The sequence below is a fragment of the Pomacea canaliculata genome, linkage group LG12, assembly GCF_003073045.1.
Source record: "Pomacea canaliculata isolate SZHN2017 linkage group LG12, ASM307304v1, whole genome shotgun sequence".
In the NCBI taxonomy this organism is placed as follows: Eukaryota; Metazoa; Mollusca; class Gastropoda; order Architaenioglossa; family Ampullariidae; genus Pomacea; species Pomacea canaliculata.
Window position 1 is genome coordinate 16,832,894 of NC_037601.1, and position 20,991 is coordinate 16,853,884.

Here is a 20,991-nt window from a genome sequence, read left to right on the forward strand (position 1 = left end):
ACAAGCGAGATTACTCTTCCGTTGTTGATGTCGCAGTCACATGATCTGACAAAATGGAGCAGAGATCCTCGTCAGAAGTTAGCTTGGCATCATCCAATTCAAGTGACGTCGAAGCAAAATCTACTCATGTCCTTCTTGAAGAACTTACCCGCGACTATAGCTATTATCTGAACTTCGATATTTCGAAAGAGGCAAGAAAGCTGTAACAATGCAAACAAACAATTTACAATTTTTATCTATGAAATAACCAAAGTGGATGTAAATAGTTAATTAACAATTATATAATTGAACTAAGTATAGTGCTTTCTCAGTATTTTAAGCATTTTAAAATGTAAGGATCATTTGTAACTTTATAAGTAAATCATTATAGATTTTCATATTGCTTATATCAACACAAAAGAGAGGCTATTTTAATAATAATGTAGGGAGTTTCTTGACATGAAAGGCAGATTCAGAATAATAAGTATGCGTTAAAAGAAATTTATAAAATAGAATATTAAATCTTTCTATGGATCTTATTTTTCATGTCAAGAGCATTTTATTGTCTACAGAAAATACTTGTAATTGTTTTTTATCATTCTTGTTGCTAGCAAGGCAAGTTTTCAGAAAGCATTGAGTCAATGCTGACAAAATTGGAAGAGTTCTGTGGCTTAGTGGATATGGTGAGTATTTAACAAAACTCGTCAACATCCATTCTGCCTTTCTCCAATGATTAGCACTCACCTCGAATACATCAGTTTCACTAGATTCAGGATTCTTAAGTAATGTCACCCTCTAAGAAATATTGAGATATTAAAATATATATAGAGACATTCACACACATTCATATCTTTTTGTACAATATCTCTCACTCACATACATATTTCACTGTTTGTTTATCACAACTAATATATTAAAACTAATTTTCTGCATCTTACTCATTCTTTCATTTTCCTAGCCCTTTAATGTATATCTGCATATATAATCAAATTAATCAAAGTGTAATAACGTATGTAAATGAAGGATAAACTCGTGATTTTTCTGCCCTTCGTATTTTTTTTACAGGATTGATATCTTTATATTTCAAGATTCTTTATTCATCTGTCACCCTCTAGGTTTATTAAGATATTTAAAAATATATCTAAATACACACACATTCAGAAATGCTTGCTCCTTATACAGTTTGAATTGACAACAAAGAGCTTTCATAATATGGATGTGAGCAGTTTGGATGTTGACAATAATAAACTCTATAAATGACACTTTGAACTTGCAGGTATTTTGATTTTAATATTAGTGCTGCTGCATGGATAATTCAAGGATAATTAAGACATGACCAGCCTTTAATTCATCCTAAAGAGAACTGAGAAATTATCCTGTTATTTTAGAATAAAAGCATGAGTCTAGTGAATTTTATGTGCTTGGAACTAAATGACAAACCTCTCTCAATTTTACGCTTATCTTCTGATTTTCAGATCCGCAGTGACACTTCTCTTTGCTTGACAAAGACCATGCCAGAAATAGAAGCTAAATGTAAGGAAATGAACGACATCTTTACCCACATTGATCATTTAGAGGTGCGTAATAAGTTCATTATTGATGGCTTAATAAACAAGAAGCTATAAATAGTGGCATTAAAGACATGCAAGAAAATATCATTCAGCGGCATAATAATGCTTGTGATGTAAATAAACATTTATGTAATATTGTTATGGTCGTCTCTTCTCCCTTGCTGTCTTATTTTCCACAACACTACCATCGGTACCCACTCCACACTCCACAGCTGGGGAGGATGGGGGTAAGGGGAAGGATACTGACATCACGTTCTGGCTTCAGACATTATTGCTCTTTTTTCTAAGCTATGTGCTTCCTTAGAGCCCTTAATCTAATGGATTTGAAAGGAAACTGATTAAATTGGTTTATTTTGTTTTGTTTAATCTTCCTGGCTTTAATTATAATAATTATAAATTAACTATATTAACAAAATAATAATATTGTTTCAGGCTTTTGTGTCTGTTGTGAAGAAAGATGTCAGTGCAATGGAGGAGAGTGTCAGCAAGGCTGAGTCTGAGCTCAGTACTAGTTCCCTTATGCAAAGACTATCAACGTTTATGTCTGTACGAGCCTACTTTCCACAGTCTTTAACATCCTTGTCCCTTTTTCCCAATATCTAGTAGTTTTAGTTCTGTTAAGATGTAGAGATGCTTGCAGGATTTGAAAAAATTGCTGCATACGAGAAAGAAAATAAAGAAAAATGTTGTGAGGAAATAAAATTTTATGTAAAGGGAGGTTTGTTGTTCCTGCAGCTATTTTTATTGTTGCACATTTTTCCAACTTTCCTTGAAAGCTGAATCATAATATTGCTTTATTAAAGTTGAAAAAAATTGCTTGAAAGATTTAAAATAAACTGATCTTATTTTCCCATGCTAAGTTATTAGTATTATCATCTTTTACAATGCATTTCTTGTTTTCTTTACTCAAATTTTATGGAGAAAAGACAAAACTAACATTAAAATAAATTCACTCATTAATCACTTTCTATAATATTTTTTGACTTGATGTTTTAAAATACGTAAGCTTACCTTTATTGCTTGTTGGATGAATGTAACATAAGAATATGTGATCTTTCTTTTAACAGAGGAAGCCTAGCAGTGACGTTAGAAGGCCACAGCAGAAGCCACAGTTTAACCCACCTCATATATTTCATACTGAAAAATACATTAACACCTCTCTTGATATTGGCTCCTCAGCTGACACAAATGTATCATCATCTACAACAGCCACTGGAGATATTGATGCAAGTTATGTAGAGAATGCTGATACAAGTTCTACGGATACAAAAGTGAAACCAGAAGAAGGATCAAGTTAAAAGAACTGTGTGTAAGACCAGTTGTTTCCTGCTTAATTGAGATTGTTGTCTTTCACAGAATTGAAGATCTCATTGTGGTATTGACTAAATTTGTGTGTGTGTGTGTTAGATTTTGGTGAAGAGTGAAAACAGTTCTGAATCCTGCTAGGATTTGTCTTCAGGCTACACAGAATACAGTATCCACCAGAACATAGGATGGAAAAGATTAAGAAATTATTTTGCTTGTTGAAAAATATCATTTGATTCATTTGTATGTTGCCTATTAGTGTTAGTTTATTACCAGATTTTATTGTATTATATTCTGTCCTTTTATCAAATGAACCATTCACACTACTTTTTTCACTTTGCTTTTAAGATAATTAATTTTGTTTGGATGGTCTTTCGTCCACATGAATATGTAGTTTGTGCAATTTTAACCTTGACATAATTGCAGAATGATAGAAAGATGTTATGTGGTGCTTTTTGCAGCCTATGTTGATTCCATGAGAACCACAAAAGGTTGAAAGTCAAATAAGTTTTAATTATGCCATAATATTGCATTTATTTGTATGCATGAAAAAGATTGCATGTCTGACATACATTTTTGAAAACCAGTTAAACACTTACGCTACTTACATGAATGTGGGTTAAATTGTCTTTAGAGTGATATTTGAAGACAGATCCTGTCTGTTTTTATGTGCAATAAAGAGTGAAAATTTTACTTTTTATTGTGGTGCTTGATTCAGTGGGAAAATGTAGCCAAATATTCACTACACCTCAATTGTATAAATCTGAATAACCTGCACAGTTCATTTGAAAACTGATCCAGGCTGCAATTACTCCTTTTAGAATACTTCAGAAAACAGGAAGAGTCTGGGCTTAGAAATGGTTAGGCGCTGGAGAAGTATGGCATTCACAAGCACTGGTTTCAACGAATAAAAGGTACAAGTGTATGTGTTGATGTGATAATGTGTTTTATAAATTGGTTATTAGGAAAAAGTATTCATAGTTCTTGGCTTAAGGCATAGCTTGATTTTTCTCTCATCGTTTCACTTGAAATATCAAACTGTTCATATCCCATTTTTTCTGTATTTGTATATTCTGTGGAACTATAAAATCCATCCTCTTTGCTCTAGAATAAATTATGTAGATCGTAGATTTAAGGTATTTAGTCGTGACGGGGACATGTTTAAGCAAAAGGGAAAGGGATAAAGGTAGATGTACTGACGTTTGTTGTCATGACAACAGAAGAGATCAGTACACACATGTCATGGAATTCGCAGAGAGAGCTCCTGTATCAGAACACCGGTGTCAGGGACTAAATACCAGTATCCTGTATGCCTACATCGGACAAAGCAGAGACCATGCATCTGTTGCGTCTGTGACATACTGAGCTGAGAGCATCACATCTTTGTCAGCCTGATTTGTGCACGTCACATCTTTGTCAGTCTCTTGTCGGCCTGCAGAATGCGTCACGTGTGTGGCAGGGATTTGTCACAGAGCATCCATACACCTGTTGTCAGGGTCTCAAAGGGAGAGCATCAATACTGAAACTGAGTTTCCATAGTGTGGTGAGCACCTCACACAAGTCACACACACACACCCGCCCATATGCCGACTCATGCCCACCTTGCACTCTACATCTCGCACGCACGCACGCACGCACACACAAATGCACGCTCACACTATTCTCAGCTTCATCAACCCCTCCCGTCTCCACCCCCGCACCTCGGACGCCGCCCTGCCCTTCAAGAACACGTTCTGTCAGCCAAAAATATCTCCGCAGTGAAAACTATATATACTGCCCGCTGGCAGAATTCACTTCTGTCTTCTGCTCCCTGAGTGTCGACGCAGTTCCTCTGAAGAAGTCCGCGGAGAAAACCGAATCGTCGCAAACAAGCGGAGAAGAAAACAGGTAGGCTAAAAATAGCATTTCTCCTCTTCTGCAGCTACGTGGGTTGCACGTAGTCTGTTTGTCAGCGACGTAGCGCACAATATTGGGGGAGGTGGTTGAAGGAGGAGGGGGGGGGAATAATGCTTATTTATTATGTGAATATTTTTAATTATCCGACTAGACCTCCCCCGTAACTTACAGTTGCACATCACTTCATCATTGTAATTCTTGTTTATACTTGGCGCAAGTGATACATGATCCTCGGTCAAGTTAGGCAGGCTGAGAGAATTCAGGAAAGTGAAAAAGAAAACAACAACAAAAGAGACGAACAACCGGTTGTTATTCTTGTTGGTAAGAGTTTAGAAGCAAGAAAAGTTTATTTTACTCAAAATATGAAGTGTGGTACATTTGTTAACACTTTAATCAACACTTGACTTGTTTGAAGTAATAAAATTGTACACCAAGTTCTTTACTGGTTGTATATTGCTGTTACCATCAGAAACATAAGCAACAAGCTTTTTAACTGCTTTAAATTATTCAAATATTCACCATTATCTATTCTCTAGACAATATATGCTGAACATCTTTCTTTTAAAAAAAAGACACTTGCACCATTTCTGGACATGCACGGAAAAAAGTAAATAACAAGGCTGGTGCGATACTTTCTCGGTAAACATATTTCATACAGATCGCGAGTCTGGTTTTGCTGAAGCCACTCAGTTATGTCAGTGTGTTTGCTTCAGATATACAGAAAAGACGAGTTATAAACAGTCTGATAATTAAAGGAAAAAATTAATACAGACAAAAACGAAACAAAACAAGAAAATAAAACTTAAAAATAGTACAAAAATAATCCAAAACAAACTTATAATATCATTGTATCAATGTGGAGAATTTATTTGCTTTTTTCCCAATCATAAAAGCTCATCAATTTTACAGATTGTCTGTTTGCCCGTGCAACTTAACCGTGTGTTGCACAAGGTAAGGGAATTAAAATGGAAATGTAATATACAGTCTAATAGCAGTTGTCCCCTTGCACATCATCAGCACCAGGTTGCTGTGCAGCACAAAGTGTTGCTGATTCCGTCTGATGCATGGGGGCTGTACGCGCCTTGACCTCCGGTGTAGTGTGTTGTGGAACCATCGAGAAAGATAGCAGCAGCGGGTGCCAGCAGCATGCGGGCGACACATGCAGTGTTGTGGTTGGCCTGGCGTCGTTCCCTGGCTTTGCCTGAGGCACACTCGGTTTCTGCTGTTAGTCCCATTACTATTTACACTATTCATTATCCTATCATTGCTGCCTCTAGCTGTTGTAAAAGATGATGATGATCAATGATGATGATGATGACAACGACGACGATGATGATTGTCAATTTTCTTCTGTTCTGCCCCAACCATCACGTCCATGAATAAACTATTGTATAGTGTAGTCTCGCTGTAAATGGTTTAAATATAGGGGTTCAGACTGGGATGCTACAAATATATGGACACGCTTGAAAAAACAAAAATAATTGAATGAGCAAACGTCCCCATGATCTAAACCCAATTTACTAGACATGGCTTTATGTGCCCTCACTAATGTCAAACTCGAACGGTTACACTTTTCACCCCAGTCTAATTGTGTTATCCTAGCTTTAAATTAGATTTTGAGCTCTCGCGAGTTTTCTACAGTTTCCTGTGTTTTGCTCCCTCTATTATTATTATTATTATTATTATTATTATTATTATTATTATTATTATTATTATTATTATTATTATTATTATTATCACATTTCCATTTAAATATACTTAGAGGTTCGTGTCCAAGATAATCAAATGTGCTTGCAGCAAATGTCATTTGGGAGGACAACAGAGCAGACACTGTATTTAGTTCCCCGTGAGGTCAAATGCGTACAATAGCAAAAAAATATGTTTAAAGGATGGCAAAAGTGAAATATATATAACAAGTATAAAGCAGTACACATTTTAAATACTATATCTCTTGAATATACTTTGGTGTTAAAATTTTCTCCTTTAACGCGAGAACCCTAGATTTTATGTATCTGAATTCTGAACAAGTAGAAAATAGAAAAAAACAGAAAATGGGGAAAAAAACGATGCAAAAACTAAGACAACGAGAGCCAATGGAATGATGGAGCAATTTGAACTTCTATGACTTTGAAATTCTAGTTGTTCAAATATATCTAACTCTTGAGTTCACGTATAAAGATGAAAATATGCATTTTTTTTGAGACACTATTAAGTTCTCCGGCAACGGGATATTACCGTTTGTGTCCAACAATTCCGCCATGGGATGTCCGGTAGTGAAGTGGTTAAAACACTCGCTTATCATCACTGAAGTGAAAAACTCGGGGTTCAGATCTCGTCTCGGGACACTCTCTCTATGTGACACCCGTCCGCAGGGCTGGACGTCGGAGTCTTCTCCTGGTACCCCCATTTCTTCCCCTGTCACGAGGTTGGGCATCGTGAGTTTTCTCCGGGTACTCCGTTTTCCTCCCCCATAAATGCGAAATCACCTGAAGGTGAAAGCACTTTCCTACTAAATAAACCAACCAGCTGCATGTGCTCCTCCACTTTAGAAGAGAGGAGTGTAAAGGATGTTTTGGGCTGAACATAATGTACCTAATCTCGATGACCAGTCTCTGGTCCCTCGGATGACAACTACCAGCTCAAGAAGTTGGTCCACAATAAATTTTCCTTACTTGCTTATACCTAGCTACTCCTTCAAAGCTCAGACTCCTATCACAGCTTCCTGCAACCTTGGAAAATCTGTATTTATCAACACACACTGGCAGCAGTCCACGACTACAAGAAAAAAAAAAAAAAGATGTTTGGCGTCGATCCTGTTTCTTGCAAAGCAAAGGAAATTAAGCAGAGGGCGTTTTGTCTTTGGAACGTATGCAAATTATTCGGGGTGAAAACCTGGTGCTCAGTGCTTTTTGGTGTTTGTTTTGAATATCCACGTATGAACTTTCAAACATGACTGTACAAATGACTGCGAGCAATGCACGTCTCTGTCTGGCTTCAGTATGATGGAGGGAAAGGGGAAAAGCATCAAAGGACGCCATCGCAAAGTTGACATCAAAATAATGGCAACTTTTTTCTGTTTTTTAATCGAGAGACAGAGTATCTCTTACAAAGAAAAGAGTCTTTCAAGCTTCTTTAAGAAGTAATCTGACAGCAAGCTCCTGTACCTCAATTGTGGGCAGATGTCGCCTCCTACGCAAGGGAGAGCTCCTTATGTTCACACGATGTGCGATCTTCACCCCAGGTCACGTGACTGCAAATTTGGCGAAATGTCAGAGGCTCAGCGCTCGGCTCAAAGCATCTTCGCGCCGGCTCAGGGCCTGGCCAACGATTGGTTAGAATTCTTTAATGCGCGGGCCGTCCAACCCGCTGCCGCAGCAGCAACAGAAGACGACGTCCGTGGTCCAGGACAGCTGGAGTAATTCACGAGGCCTGACGAGCGGCCAGACACCACCACCAGCGCTTCCCTGGGGCAGTTACAGTGCAATTGCATCTTTTTTGAACGTGTACGCAGGTAATTGGATATCAAACGGTGCACAAAGCTTCTTGCAGTTTCTCCCTGGATAATAACCGGGACCGCAGTAAAACTTTAGGCAGAACGCAATTTGTACCGTGAAGCACTTACTTTATTTCTTCCTTTCTTATTTTTTTTTTCTTCTAATGTGTCTAAACATTTCTCTCCCCATTTTTCCACTTCCACGATTGAAAACAAGCTTTCAATCCAAGGTGGCAATTCGTTTTCTTGTTTTTTGTTTCAGCAATAGCCTGCACAGCGTCCTCACGATCACGACCATGACACTGGCAACTTCTGGAGCAAAGGGTGCGGCCATGGTCACTCTCTTGCTGGTGGCCATGACGGTGGTCTGCGTCCCCGGCGCCCAACCCCGTAGTTTCACCCAAACCGAGATCGCCCAGCTGGACCGGTTTGTGATGGAGGTGATGCGATGCGCGAGAATCCCGGCGCTGAGCCTGTCGCTGGTGTCAGACGACGACGTGGTGTACGAGAAAGGCTATGGAACGGCCAACCCCACCACCAGAACCCCCACCACCAAGGACACGGTTTTTTGCTTGGGCTCATTCACGCAATCCTTCACATCGGTTCTTCTAGCAGACTTGTTATCCAGAAATGAAAAGTAAGTCAGCTTCTTTCCACAGTCTTCTAGAGTCTATTCTGGTGTTCTGTCACCTTTGACCTAATCTTTAATTTGTAAACCTACATATTTGATACATTTTCCTGCAAAGACCTTTTCCTACGAAATTTTATCAATACCGATAAGAAAGATCTTTGGAAAAGAGAGGTATTTATATATTTAGTATTTTATGTAGACTTCATGGAGTAAAATTGTTTTGTGAGTTGCCGTGCCCTTTGCTCCGGAAGTGACCGAGGTCATGTACTGAGAGCGCTAGAGGGTTTATAATGCATATCGCATCGATACCAAAATCATGAAAAAAAAAAAAAAAGAAAAAGATAGAAAAAGAAGAGAGAGAGAGAGAACCGCTGCCAAGCAATGACATTCGTCGAACTTATGGGTCACCTCAGAATTGGTGTTGCGGTATATTACACAACAAATGCAGCTCGACATTGGTGTCTGGTCAACATCATACAAAGAGAGCGATTGTTTATACCGTTATACTTCACCTAAGATGGACAGATTTAATGTCAGTTTATATCAGACCATTTCTTTATTACTTTTCTATACTTCTCGCGTGAAATATATTTCCTTCCAAAACTGCTCCACATTCTGGTCAGCGCGGAAATTGAGGAGCATACAGCAGCTCATGGTAATAACCTCTTAAATTCTTCGCCAAAAACAAACAAACAAAACACCAACAAAACATAAAGCCTACAAAATTAAGTGCACAAGCATTGTGGCAGAGGATCCCCATGAAACGCACCATGCTGTACACCGCTCTAGAAGGTTCTCCTACCCAGTTACACTCAGTGGTCCGCTCTTAATGTTCGCATCACCCACCTTGCACTATAGCTGCAGCTACAACACAACTGCGGAATGATATGACTCAGCTACAGAAAGGATCGCAGGATCCAGGAGATCCGCGGATGTACTGGGCGGTGCCGGGGCGGCGTTCCCGTCCAACTCACCTCCACGTGGTACCGCGAAGGCGTGTGACGTCATTAACCGGCGAGGTGGGGTAGCGATGGTGGGTGGGGAGGAGGAAGGAGTCTGTGAACCTGAGGACGGTGCGGTGAAAGGCCACGCGTGTGCAGAGCAGGCGCTGGTTGCAGGGAATCTCACCACCCCCCTGTGTGTTCACCTTCGATTTACTGAGCTGTTTACATCCCCCTGCCCGTAACCTCACCCCACCCCCGCCTTCCTCTGACACCTCCCCATTGTATTGCACAAGCTAGTGTCATAATGCGACTTGTTTCAGCTGCCATTCCTGTGCCAGAATACAGCATAATATACACACCTGTAGCTGTCGAGTTCAAATGAGCGATCTTACTAAGGCCGTGAGCATTCTGAGTTAAATTTTACTCTGAAGACTTGCGCGCGTGTGTTTGTGTTCGTGCGTGCGTGTACCAGAAATATGTATTTGTAACAAAAGTCAAGGACTCATTGTCAAAAAAGTAACCGAAGAGGTTGGAGCAATGGTGTCATCTTCTTTGTCTTTAGCTTTTCCGGAGACAGGCTCTAATGATAAATTCTGTTCAGGTGATATACTAGGCTGTTTATAACTGCCACTACTTATTATCAACGAGTTGCATTTGTTTTCGACACACAGCATGCGTCTGGTATCCCTCTCATGCTGTTTACTTCTGGGGCTGAAGTATTTTCCGCCAGTGTCCGGAAACCGGTCTGTGTACTCACTGACTGGTTTGAATTCAACGGCAGATACGCAAAACACATTAATGTAACAGTCGTCACCTTGGGAAATGCTTAACTGCAGAAGTGAATCGCTTTGCACGGAGAAAAACTTTGGCAATGAATCTGAAATTGACGAAGCTGTGTAAAAGTTTGCTGCTATGGTCTGGAATAATGATATAACAAACATTACCCATATTGTGCAAATCCAGACATAAAAATCGTAGTTTTTCAATATATTTTCTCTCATCCACTTCCTCCGGTCAACATTCGGCATCTTACAGTCTTTGATTAATCCGATGCTGCTGGCGCTGGTGCTGGTGGTGTTGCTGGTGTTACTTCTCAATCGGAGCTGTGACATTTCTTATGGGATATATATCTTTCTCCCCCCAGTAAACTCCACTATCTTGGAAATCTCGTTTCAGGCACAGCTGCCATAAAGAGCTTTTGTTTACCGTATAGTTCACACCCTGTGAGTCAAAAGCTGAAAGAAAACAAGACCACTTGTAATAAGGCTTCTTTTTATTTTACTTTTATTTTTTTTTACTTTAAAGACCTTTTCTCTCGTGTCCGGTTGTGAGAGTTAGGATACTACACTGAAAGCTATTCACAATCAGACCACACGGTCGCCTGCATTTGTCAGTCTGACCTCGGTGACCCCGTAGGAAGGAAACCGTTAGCACTACACCAGTCTGGAACAATAGTCGTGGACGGAAACTAGGACGGCATGGTGGTTTGATGTGTGCTAGTCACTAGTTTAGTTGCTCCGTTCTCTCTCTCTCCCCCTCCCCATCTCTTGGTGTTCTCTCCTCCTCTTACACCTCCCTCTCTCTTTTCCCGTTCTTTCTTTAAGTTATAGGGAGCACCGCTAACTACATTATTTTAGCTTGCTCTTATTGTTTCTCTGTGTTGTTTTCGTGTTGTCATTGTTTTGTTGGTGTTGTTGAAGATGTTTTGGATGATGTTATATGTTATACCTGTTGTTGTTGCTATGAACTCAACTTTTGTTTAACACAACAGCCAAGTTTGCAGATCGTGTGATCGTACAGCAAAGTATGATATTGTTGGCTCATCGCCATACAGCTTTCTAGATGGGATGGGGGAGTCAGCAAAGAGACAGAGAGAGAGATAAATACTATCAAATACTTTGACATAACGTGTGCCTTGCAGTGCATAACACAATCTCTCTGATTAGTTCACAAACTAGGGTAGCTGCCTGTAATAGCTGCCATTGGGTTGCATCCTGTCATAAAGTGGGCAGAATAATGCTCTTTTCATTCAGAATAATTATTTAGCAGTGCACTTCGCTTATAAACAAGCCTGCTGGTTCACAATTTAGAATCGTTATAGACTGAGCATGCGTGTGATAAACCTAATTGAATTTAGCAAGCGTGCTAGGATGTAATGGGCAATTCTCGTTATTTACAGGAACATGCATGCACAAACGTGTAAACACACTCATACTTAAAAAAAAAAAACCCGCGCACACACACATACCGTGCCTAGCAAACACCACCAACAACTGCCACACCACAGAAGTGCAGGCGCGCAACAAGTGGCTGTTGGCCAAATCGTCGACAACAAAACAACATTTTTAACCGTGTAGAAGGCAGTGTTGAGATTTGATGAATCGGCCGTAAAGGCCGGCAGATAAAGTTTAACGAATGAAGGTGCTGCGAGCCAAGATCTTGTCATAAAATTAACAGAAAAAAAAATCAACAAAAACATCAACAATTACTCAGGAATGTTGTACACGTTCACTTCCGAACAAACATCAGTCACCGAGCCACAGTGCAACATGCAGACAGATTATGATGAAGAAAGGAGAAAATCTACGAAAACAAGTTTTCTAATGGAACAAAACAGCCTGCAGAAAAAAGGTTGGGGGGAGGGGAGGGCGGAGAAAGAGTCGAGGGAATATGTAGAATTGGGGCCGTATTCATGAAGCCAATGCAAGTCGTCGTTCTGAATAAATCAAGGGAAGGCCTCTTGTTTTCTTACTAATAAAGGGGCGTCCACAGCACATGGATGCCACTTTACTCATTCATATCTGTGGTTCACACACACACACTTATTCTTTCTCTTGTGACGAGTGAAAGTTAAGAAAAACTCCTTGGTCCACGACAGAAAACAGAAATGGAAAAGTTTTTTTTTAATTTGTCTTCCGTTGTTGAGGGCGTAGACTACGAGTCTGCTGTTTGTGCCAGTGCCTACAATCACTTCCTGACACATTTTCTGCCGACTGATGCAGCTTTCACCCCAAATCGCATGTAGCCGTTGCTGTAGCTGTAATGGACTCACAGAACCTGTTCAGCCTCCTGTCCATACTCCTACTCGTCTACTCGTTCATCTTGCGCTGAAGTCGTCCACACTTACATTTGACAGGTGCACTTGCTTTCACTCACGGCAACACAGAGCAATGGGTAAAGTGTTTTATCACTAATTAGCAGGCAAAATGCGAGCTATAAGACTATAAACTTCAAATACTCGGTACTTGTAGAATTTTCTCCATGCTTCTGCTGTTAATAGCTCCACAAAGAGGAGGAAGTCACGCGGAGGTCATAGGGTCATTTCGACCCATCTAGCAAGTTGGTATTTTGAAAACAACGAAAAGAGCTAAAATCACTGTAATCAGCAGTTTTAGTCACATATATATATATATAAGTGTGTGTGCTGAGTAGAATTTGTAGCCTAAATACTGGCTTTAAGCACCCTGTTTGAAGTGTGTGTGTGATGGCGGGGATGGGGAGTGGAAAAATCCCCAATGCACTAGTTGTCATTCATAAAAACAGCAACCAATCACTCATTTAAAGCTGTGCGATTGATTATCAAGCAACTTCAAACAGGTTCGATTGCTTCATTCCATTTAATTATAGCGATGCCCTTAAATGTCATAAAAATTAGGTCTGTCCGTCTTGTGGACAAGCGGTTGTCATACGGAAATCCTTTCCATCAGTAGGTCTATTGAGAGATATGTATAGTGTGTGAGATCGCTGGTCTATCCTTTAACCTACAGAGTCTGTTTCAGCCAAAATGTCGGATCTCCTGGTGGGTGCATTCAGCGGTCCTCAAGAGAATAAACATGCGCACCGACCGCACGTGCAGTTCATGTGGCGTGTCAGCCTAAAGTTCGGGGGAAAAGGTCAACAGAGCAAGAGGGCAGAGTTATGGGATTTGAAGCCCGACGGCACTCGATGTCAGAAATATAAAGGGATGCAGAAGCTGTTCCTACGCATTGGGAATTTATTTCTGCGGTCCACTAGGGTTTTGCCCCTATCACCAGTATTTTTCATGCTTCGTTGACTCAAGTAAAAGCATTTAACATGACCGAGCTCCAATAAGTGTCAGACTCCATTGACAGGCAAAAAGCATTCAACATGAAATGACCTGACATCAGATCCTGTCGGACACCATTGCGACACCATATCGAAATAGTAGAGCACAAACAGGTTGTTTAATCTGATCTGCCTTTTTTTAATGTTATTTCTTTCTTGCTTATTTTCATGTTTCATTTATTATAACAGTAAAACATTTGAAACCCCGCTGAGGGACATCATGGGATCGCGCATACACCTCCCTGGGCACTACCGCGCTGACCTCGTCAACCTGAAGGATATTCTGAGTATGCGAACTGGACTGAGCAACATGGATATCATAGCGACGGCTGTTGGCGTCAACCGCTACCGGCTCATGGAGCAGTGAGTAATTTTACGACATACCGACTCATGGAGCAGTAACTTTACGACATACTACCAGAGATCATGCAGTGGTGTCCATCCTCGTGCTTGGCTATCTCTGGCACTTCTGTCTTTTTCTTTATTTGGCGGTGCCATTGCCCAATAAAGATCATTCATTGAAAACGATCTTTGTGTAATCTATTATTAGAAGGAAACGAAAAATACTCGGATTTGGAAATATGTCAAAAAGTAGACGCAAAGATGTGTAGTGGTACATTCTGTGTCTTGTCTTCTTTGTGTACCCTTTCAACCACTCCTTCTCTTTTCTTTCTTTTGTCCTCGGTTCCACGCTCTCTTTCCTTTCTAGACATATGTGTAATAAATCTGCTAGCTATCTAACAAATTCTGCTTTAGGCTTATTCTTTAAGAACCAAATCACATGACTTCAATCAGCTTACAAAAATAGTGCTCCAACATTTCCTAATAACTATTTTTTCAGGCAATTAAGCAAATTACGGGGGAAAAAACTTACAATATATCGAAACAGAGAGCAGTCAACTTGTTTCCTTTCGTTTTCTTCTTCAGGAACCTTCGCTTTGCGCCGGAAGTCACCAGCTTTCGTGAGTCGTACGTTTTCAATGAGATACTATTTTCCTTGGTGGAGGAGGCTGCTCGAGCACTGGGTGGTAACACGTGGTACAGGCTTTTGCGCCAGCATGTCTTTAACCGTCTGGGCATGGAGAACGTGGCCTTTGTGCATATGGATGCAAAAGAAAATAATAAGCTGGCTTCACCCGTGCATAGTCTCAATGGCAAGCCTGTGCAAGTGCCCATGGATGCATACAAGTAAGTTTTTCTTTAAATAGGCTGTGTATGTTTGTGTGCGAATTGTTACTGTGGGTCTGGTCGGTGTGGATTTACGGGGTGAATAGGACTGTAGGATGGGAGTGCAATTACCTATAATTTCTATAATTATGCTTGCTGAATAACCGCCCGTTAGAATAAATAAAGTCGTATTGCAGATTTGGTTTCTTATAGCTGAGCACTAAAGCACTGCGAACGAGCTACACTAATATTTTTTGGTAAAGAAAGGTCACAGAGTTTATCTGCTTCATTGAGCATTTTGCACTATACTAACACTTTGCTAACATGTTTACAGAATATTTGAGTTCGTCTGGTGATGAGAAAAGGAGATAATTTTATAGGAAATGTAAACAAGTGAAGGCCGCTATACTTCCCGCCAATTGGCTCCGGATGGAGAGGGCTGCAAATCTTCATCGGTGGCTTATTCGTACTTCGAGGGCCAAAAGAAAGCACTTAATTTGTTGTCCTTCTTAATTCTCCGAGCTAAACGGAATAGAATTTTTTTTTCTTTCTTCACTGTAGGGGACAGGAACTCGTGGCTGCTGCCTCATCGGTGTGTGCCTCGGCCAGTGACATGACTCGGTGGATGCAGTTCATCCTCAGTGGAGGGAAAAAAGATGACTCACAGGTAATGGATTTAGTTCTAAGCTCAACATTACAAAGGTAATAGCAAGAGAGAGAGAGCATAAGGGGGTCAAATATGTGCGTCGAGTCCAGAAAACATCACTTTCTAGAGAGAGGAGCAGAGGTTGGGGAATCGGTGTTTAACGCCGAGACAGCGACTAAGACTATATCACGGCAAAGCACTCAGAGCACATTCAGAGAAAGAACAGAGTGCCCGAGACGAGATCTGAACCCAGGATAGACAATTCTCACTGTATTGGTTTGGTGATGTTTAAGTTCGTTTTCTTCTTAAGATTTCTAATCCACTAGTTTTGAATACATATTAAGGCAAAGTACAGCCTAACGAAAGATCCAGAACATTTTGCTGGTCACCTTGCCCCTCGTGACGCATCCACCACCCGACGAGAGGAAATCATGCGTGTACGTCGTTTACAGGTGATGAGGCGAGACGTCCTGCAGAACACCTTCCAGCCCGTCCAGCCCCGACCCAGAGGCAGCACCCGCCTGACAGGTTTCTCGCAGCCTGACATCCAGGTATCCTACACCCGGGAAAGCAACAGTCTGGGCTGGATCAACGGCCACTATCGGGGTTCGTAAAGGTCATGTTGAACGATTTGTGCGCCACTATCCCAATACGTGTCACACCTTACACGTCTTCGGAACTCTGTGACACAAGCTTGACTTCTGTTTTCTCGCCTCAAATCTCTGCTACTGGCGAAGGGAAAGCAAGCGGCGGGATGCCAATGAGGATGGAATGGAATGGGTGGGTGTTAACCGCGAAAGTCGCGTTGGAGGGACGTCCACCAAAAATTTCCTGTCTTTCTTAACCCCCTAACTTCAATGTAAGTAACGTGGCAATTAAAACACATTTTGTTTCTTTCTTAATTATATGATCTTTTCTGCGGTCCATCTCTACCCAACAGCCGTCTTATTTTCTTAAAAAAAGGAAATAAATAAATATCGTGGAGCTTACTCAAAGAAAAAAAGTAAGCACGATTCTTAATGTAACTCAAACGTGTTCCAATCCATTTTTAGACAAATACCACACTACCTTTTTTTGTCTTCAGGGTACGCGTTCGTGTCGCAAGAAGGTTCTCTGCCGGGATACGAATCCTTGATCACACTTCTTGTCGACCGTAAGGCGGGCGTGTTCACAGCGTTCACAGGCGACGGAGGGGCTCGGGCCTATGCCGCTAAGACTCTAATCAACACTTTTGCCCTCGACATGCTTCTGCAGGGAAACCCGTGGGTAGACTCGACTTCCGTCTGCCACGTCATGGATACGATGACGGACATGACCAGGCGGAGCGAGCCCCACCCGACCCGCGTTTCCGCAATGAGCGAGCCAGTGAGTTAAACTCATGACATCAAGCTTGTCCACAGATACACGAGTAATTAAGATGTGGTCCCAGGAGTTCAAGGCTGTAGCCTTGTACTTAAACACATCCAAGAATAATCCTGACACCTGGGTTGTTTACTTCTTTTTTGTGCATGGTCGTGTTGGTATCAATAGTTTGTTTCCCCACAACAAAGAGGAACAATTTGGGAGTAACGCCCAGCCTAGAAAAGTTCGTGGACCCCATATCAATCCTACATGGGCTTATAATGGGCCCTTACACAGTGAGGCCAATCGTTAGCCCCCCATTTGATATCAAGCCACATGTACATACCCATCAAATTCCTACCCCTTTCACAACAGTCATATGGGCTAGCACACCACCGACATGTGGGCTGACCTAGCATCCCACCACTATATATATATATACTGTGCTGAGCTTTACCCAGTTTTTAGTCTGAAACGCTGGGGCTTTTTTCTCTTCTTTTCGAAAGATTCGTCCATTGGAGGACTACGAGGGTACATACCGCCATTACGGGTATGGTGATGTCTTTATCAGACGCAATGGAAGTGAACTTCATCTGGAATACGGGGAGCTTGGGCGCTACATCCTGACTCCAAGCTCACGAAACGATACCTTTATTATTCAGGTATTTATTGAAAGGACAAAAAAAAAAAGTCTTGATTGAGCATTCATTGTTGAGTCTAGTTTCATTTTCAGCGATTTGCTTATTTCCGAAATTTGATGTAGTACGAATGCTGAAACTATGAAGGAGTCGTACAAGAGTCGCATAATTGAATCCCTTAGAAGCAGAGTTTCAATCTTTCGAAATATAACTCAAGAGGTCATTAGATGAAAATGAGTTTTTTGTCCAGTCACCCTTTCCATCGGAACGAACTGATTAGCTGTTAGCGCAGCAGCCCTCTTCCTTTACCCACCACCATTAGATGAACCTGTTTCCCTTTTTTGTTGTTCTGTATTCAGGCGAACTCCGGTCCACTGTGGTACACCACGAACGCTGATGAATACCGCAGCAAGGGACCTTACCTCGCCTTCTTCGACAACCGCTACAACGACCCCGAGCGTCGTCCAGAAACTGTTACCATTCCTTTCTTTTCCAGCGACATCGCCCCTGTCTTCAGCAAACACCCCGTGCGGCCTGTCGAGTCGGAACAGGAAGACGTCGAATGCGACGCATGCGCAAACTTCATTTCCGTGCCTCTTATTCTCACAGCAGCTATGTCTACCATGGTAGTTTCTCTTAGGTAATTCACGAGTTAGTGTTTAGTCGGTAAATAAATTGTAAGAAAATGAAACATTTTTGTGCGCATCAGGAGTTAAATAATTTATGTTTTGGCTTGTGGTGTTATTGGACTCACAGTCTCATCTACTGTTTTCAAGACTTAGAAATCATCACATTATTAAACTTTTATTAAACCAAAAAAGGAACTAAATTAAAAGAATAACTTTTTTGTTTGTTTGGAGGACGTTTATACTAAACTATACATTATTAATGATTAGATAAAGTCAAGACTAATAGTTTGAGTCTTCATTACACATTGACCAAGAGAGAAGGAAGAAATGGCAAAGACCTTTCAAGAATCAAAAGTGTTTCTGAAGAACCTAGGGCACTCAGCCCCTCGCCAAAACATGGCGTCGAGTCTTGGAGTATTGGTGATGTAGAGTGGCTCACCAGACTCGGACGTCGTCGTTAAGAAGCCATAGCACTTCGTTCTAATTCATTATCTCTATACATTTCATGGTTTGATAAATAATCAAAGTTTTTCCAGATCTGGTTATTGTTGTTGCTGTGAACTTCTGGTTCTGCCATGTTTGTAGGATGATTAAAGATGCTTTGGTCTGTCAGTTACAGGGAAAGGTGTTCTCTCTACTTTTGCTGATCAGGCAAGAATATTTTCCTTCTGTTGGCGCCTAGCTTAGCTTAGCACAGATGCAGAAAATTTCAGGCTACAGAAGACTGCAAAGAATTAAAGAAGAAGTTAACCTTGCCTGGCAGGAACGTTTTGTGACGAGTCCCTAGTGTTACTAGCTCATTTTAAAAAAAGCAAGCAACAACAACAAAAACCGACAAAATAAAAATCGCGTATCTGTGTACTCTGCAATGTCAAACCACTTAAAATTCCCGATTACCTCATAAATACTCCTGTGAGTAAACATATTTTTTGTCATGAAATAGGACATGTCACTTGAGATAAACTTTCGTTTTTACAATGCACGAATTCTTGTTGAGCCAGATAGCAAGACAGCGATTGTAGGTAGGAAGATAGACAACCCACAATTAGACGTGAGTGAAATGTTAATTATTACCTGTTCTTTTGTTTACAGTAGTCTGCGAGTATTTTATAGATAGAGTGTCTGTTTCCTACAAAAAAACAGCGCACTAATCTTCCGTTTGTTAGCAGGGTGTATACCTCCATACTCCGTCCCCCACAAACACACTTTTGGAACAATATAAAAGAGGATTTTTATAGTTTGTATTAGCATCAAATGATCTCTTGTTTTAAGAGTTTACCTTATTCTATGTGGGCATTATGATTTGTTTGATAATTGAAAAGTTTGTACCACATAAAATTGTTTTTAACATAAGCAAGATAAAAGGGATATAGACGTTGAAGAAAACAGCTTCTTATGAGATTACCATGTGAGTAATAATATAATAATGCACATACATTTTATCTTTCCTTTGATATTACCATTTACATTGGAATCTATAATTTCTCTGTATACACAGTTTTGCTTGCTGTATACCACTTAATATGTAAACTTCATTGTCTTTCAGTTTTAAATGCCCAGAGATTTCAACATATTTTGAATTAAAGCCTACAGTTTTGAGTGTATTTTGGTCTTGCCTTTTGAAGAGTGGATGAGCAATGTTAAGAGAATAAATTAATTTGATATTAAAAATTGAAATTACGCCAAATGTGGATCTATAAGAAACACAGAAACATTCTTATACAGAGTTGTAATATACTGACAGCTGATACAGACCCTTTTTAATAATGATCATGCATAAAACATTTCTAGGTATTTTTAAAGCTTATAAAACATACAGCAGAATGTTACAATTGATGTTTATTCTAGAATAAAAATACCGTGCACTATACAGCATTCTCAATGAAAGAATTTTAATTTGACTTTCATCAGCAAGTCACCTGTCATTTCAGAGGGCAGCATAAACTATAAAGTGAATTTGAACAGATAAAACATAAAAATACACATTCATGCATATTGTTATGCATATACACTTTAATAAAATCAACAAATACAACATCAAAAATATGCAACCTGTGCACAAATGTAGGGAGATAACAACAATAACGAATGATTTTATAATTTGAATTATACACCTCAACAGATGTTTTTGGATATGAACTGGCTATACCACCTTATGCGCTCCTATTACTTTTAGCCATTAAAAATAGAATAGAGGAAGAAAAGGGATTGATAATTTTATAAGCATATATATTTTTTCACGTGGTGATAATCTTTAGAGATAAAAAGATCAAGCGTCATTCTGACAAAAGGACAAGATGGATTTTTATCACCATGACTGATAACAAAGTACAGTGGGTCGAGGCACTAAAGGATGAACTGAAAATGAATAGAAGAGCATTGTGAAACATTACGTTTGATATCACTAATACAAGTGCACAAAGAGAAAGACGCTTGAAAAAAAAAGTGTTCAGAAGTAGCACATATTTGTGTAAATTGTCAGTAAAATCTTTTTACCACGACTGCCATATCTAAAAGCACGACACACACGTTCAAAAAAATAAAAAAATCACTCCAGGACCAAAGGTTTGTGTACATGCACTTTCAATGACATAGGAAGATGTTCCGCTTTGGGGTTGAGGGGCAAACTGTATCGACTTTTACATTCGCACATTACGAAAAAAAA

At 40.2% G+C, this 20,991-nt stretch overlaps 2 protein-coding genes across 5 annotated transcripts; both read left to right on the forward strand.

The window, feature by feature from the left end:
* Positions 1 to 10: 10 nt before the first annotated feature.
* LOC112576932 (biogenesis of lysosome-related organelles complex 1 subunit 4-like) lies at positions 11 to 3,548 on the forward strand. The gene is made up of 5 exons (XM_025259811.1): positions 11 to 191; positions 591 to 662; positions 1,455 to 1,556; positions 1,983 to 2,096; positions 2,618 to 3,548. The coding sequence occupies exons 1-5, from the start codon at positions 54 to 56 to the stop codon at positions 2,846 to 2,848; spliced, it is 657 nt and encodes a 218-aa protein (XP_025115596.1). The 5' UTR covers positions 11 to 53; the 3' UTR covers positions 2,849 to 3,548.
* Positions 3,549 to 4,554: 1,006 nt separating this feature from the next.
* Positions 4,555 to 19,930, forward strand: LOC112577430. Of its 4 annotated transcripts, none has more exons than XM_025260502.1 (9): positions 4,555 to 4,742; positions 8,513 to 8,881; positions 14,095 to 14,268; positions 14,833 to 15,093; positions 15,634 to 15,739; positions 16,171 to 16,324; positions 16,803 to 17,083; positions 17,566 to 17,721; positions 18,057 to 19,930. In XM_025260502.1, exons 2-9 carry the CDS (start codon positions 8,541 to 8,543, stop codon positions 18,339 to 18,341), a joined length of 1,758 nt encoding a protein of 585 aa, XP_025116287.1. In that variant the 5' UTR covers positions 4,555 to 4,742; positions 8,513 to 8,540; the 3' UTR covers positions 18,342 to 19,930. The 4 variants fall into 4 exon arrangements, with proteins under 4 accessions (XP_025116287.1, XP_025116283.1, XP_025116284.1 ...); XM_025260498.1 differs by lacking the exon at positions 4,555 to 4,742 and adding an exon at positions 8,082 to 8,254 and having other exon boundaries at positions 8,507 to 8,881; XM_025260499.1 differs by lacking the exon at positions 4,555 to 4,742 and adding an exon at positions 8,123 to 8,262 and having other exon boundaries at positions 8,507 to 8,881.
* The last annotated feature ends 1,061 nt before the right edge of the window (positions 19,931 to 20,991 follow it).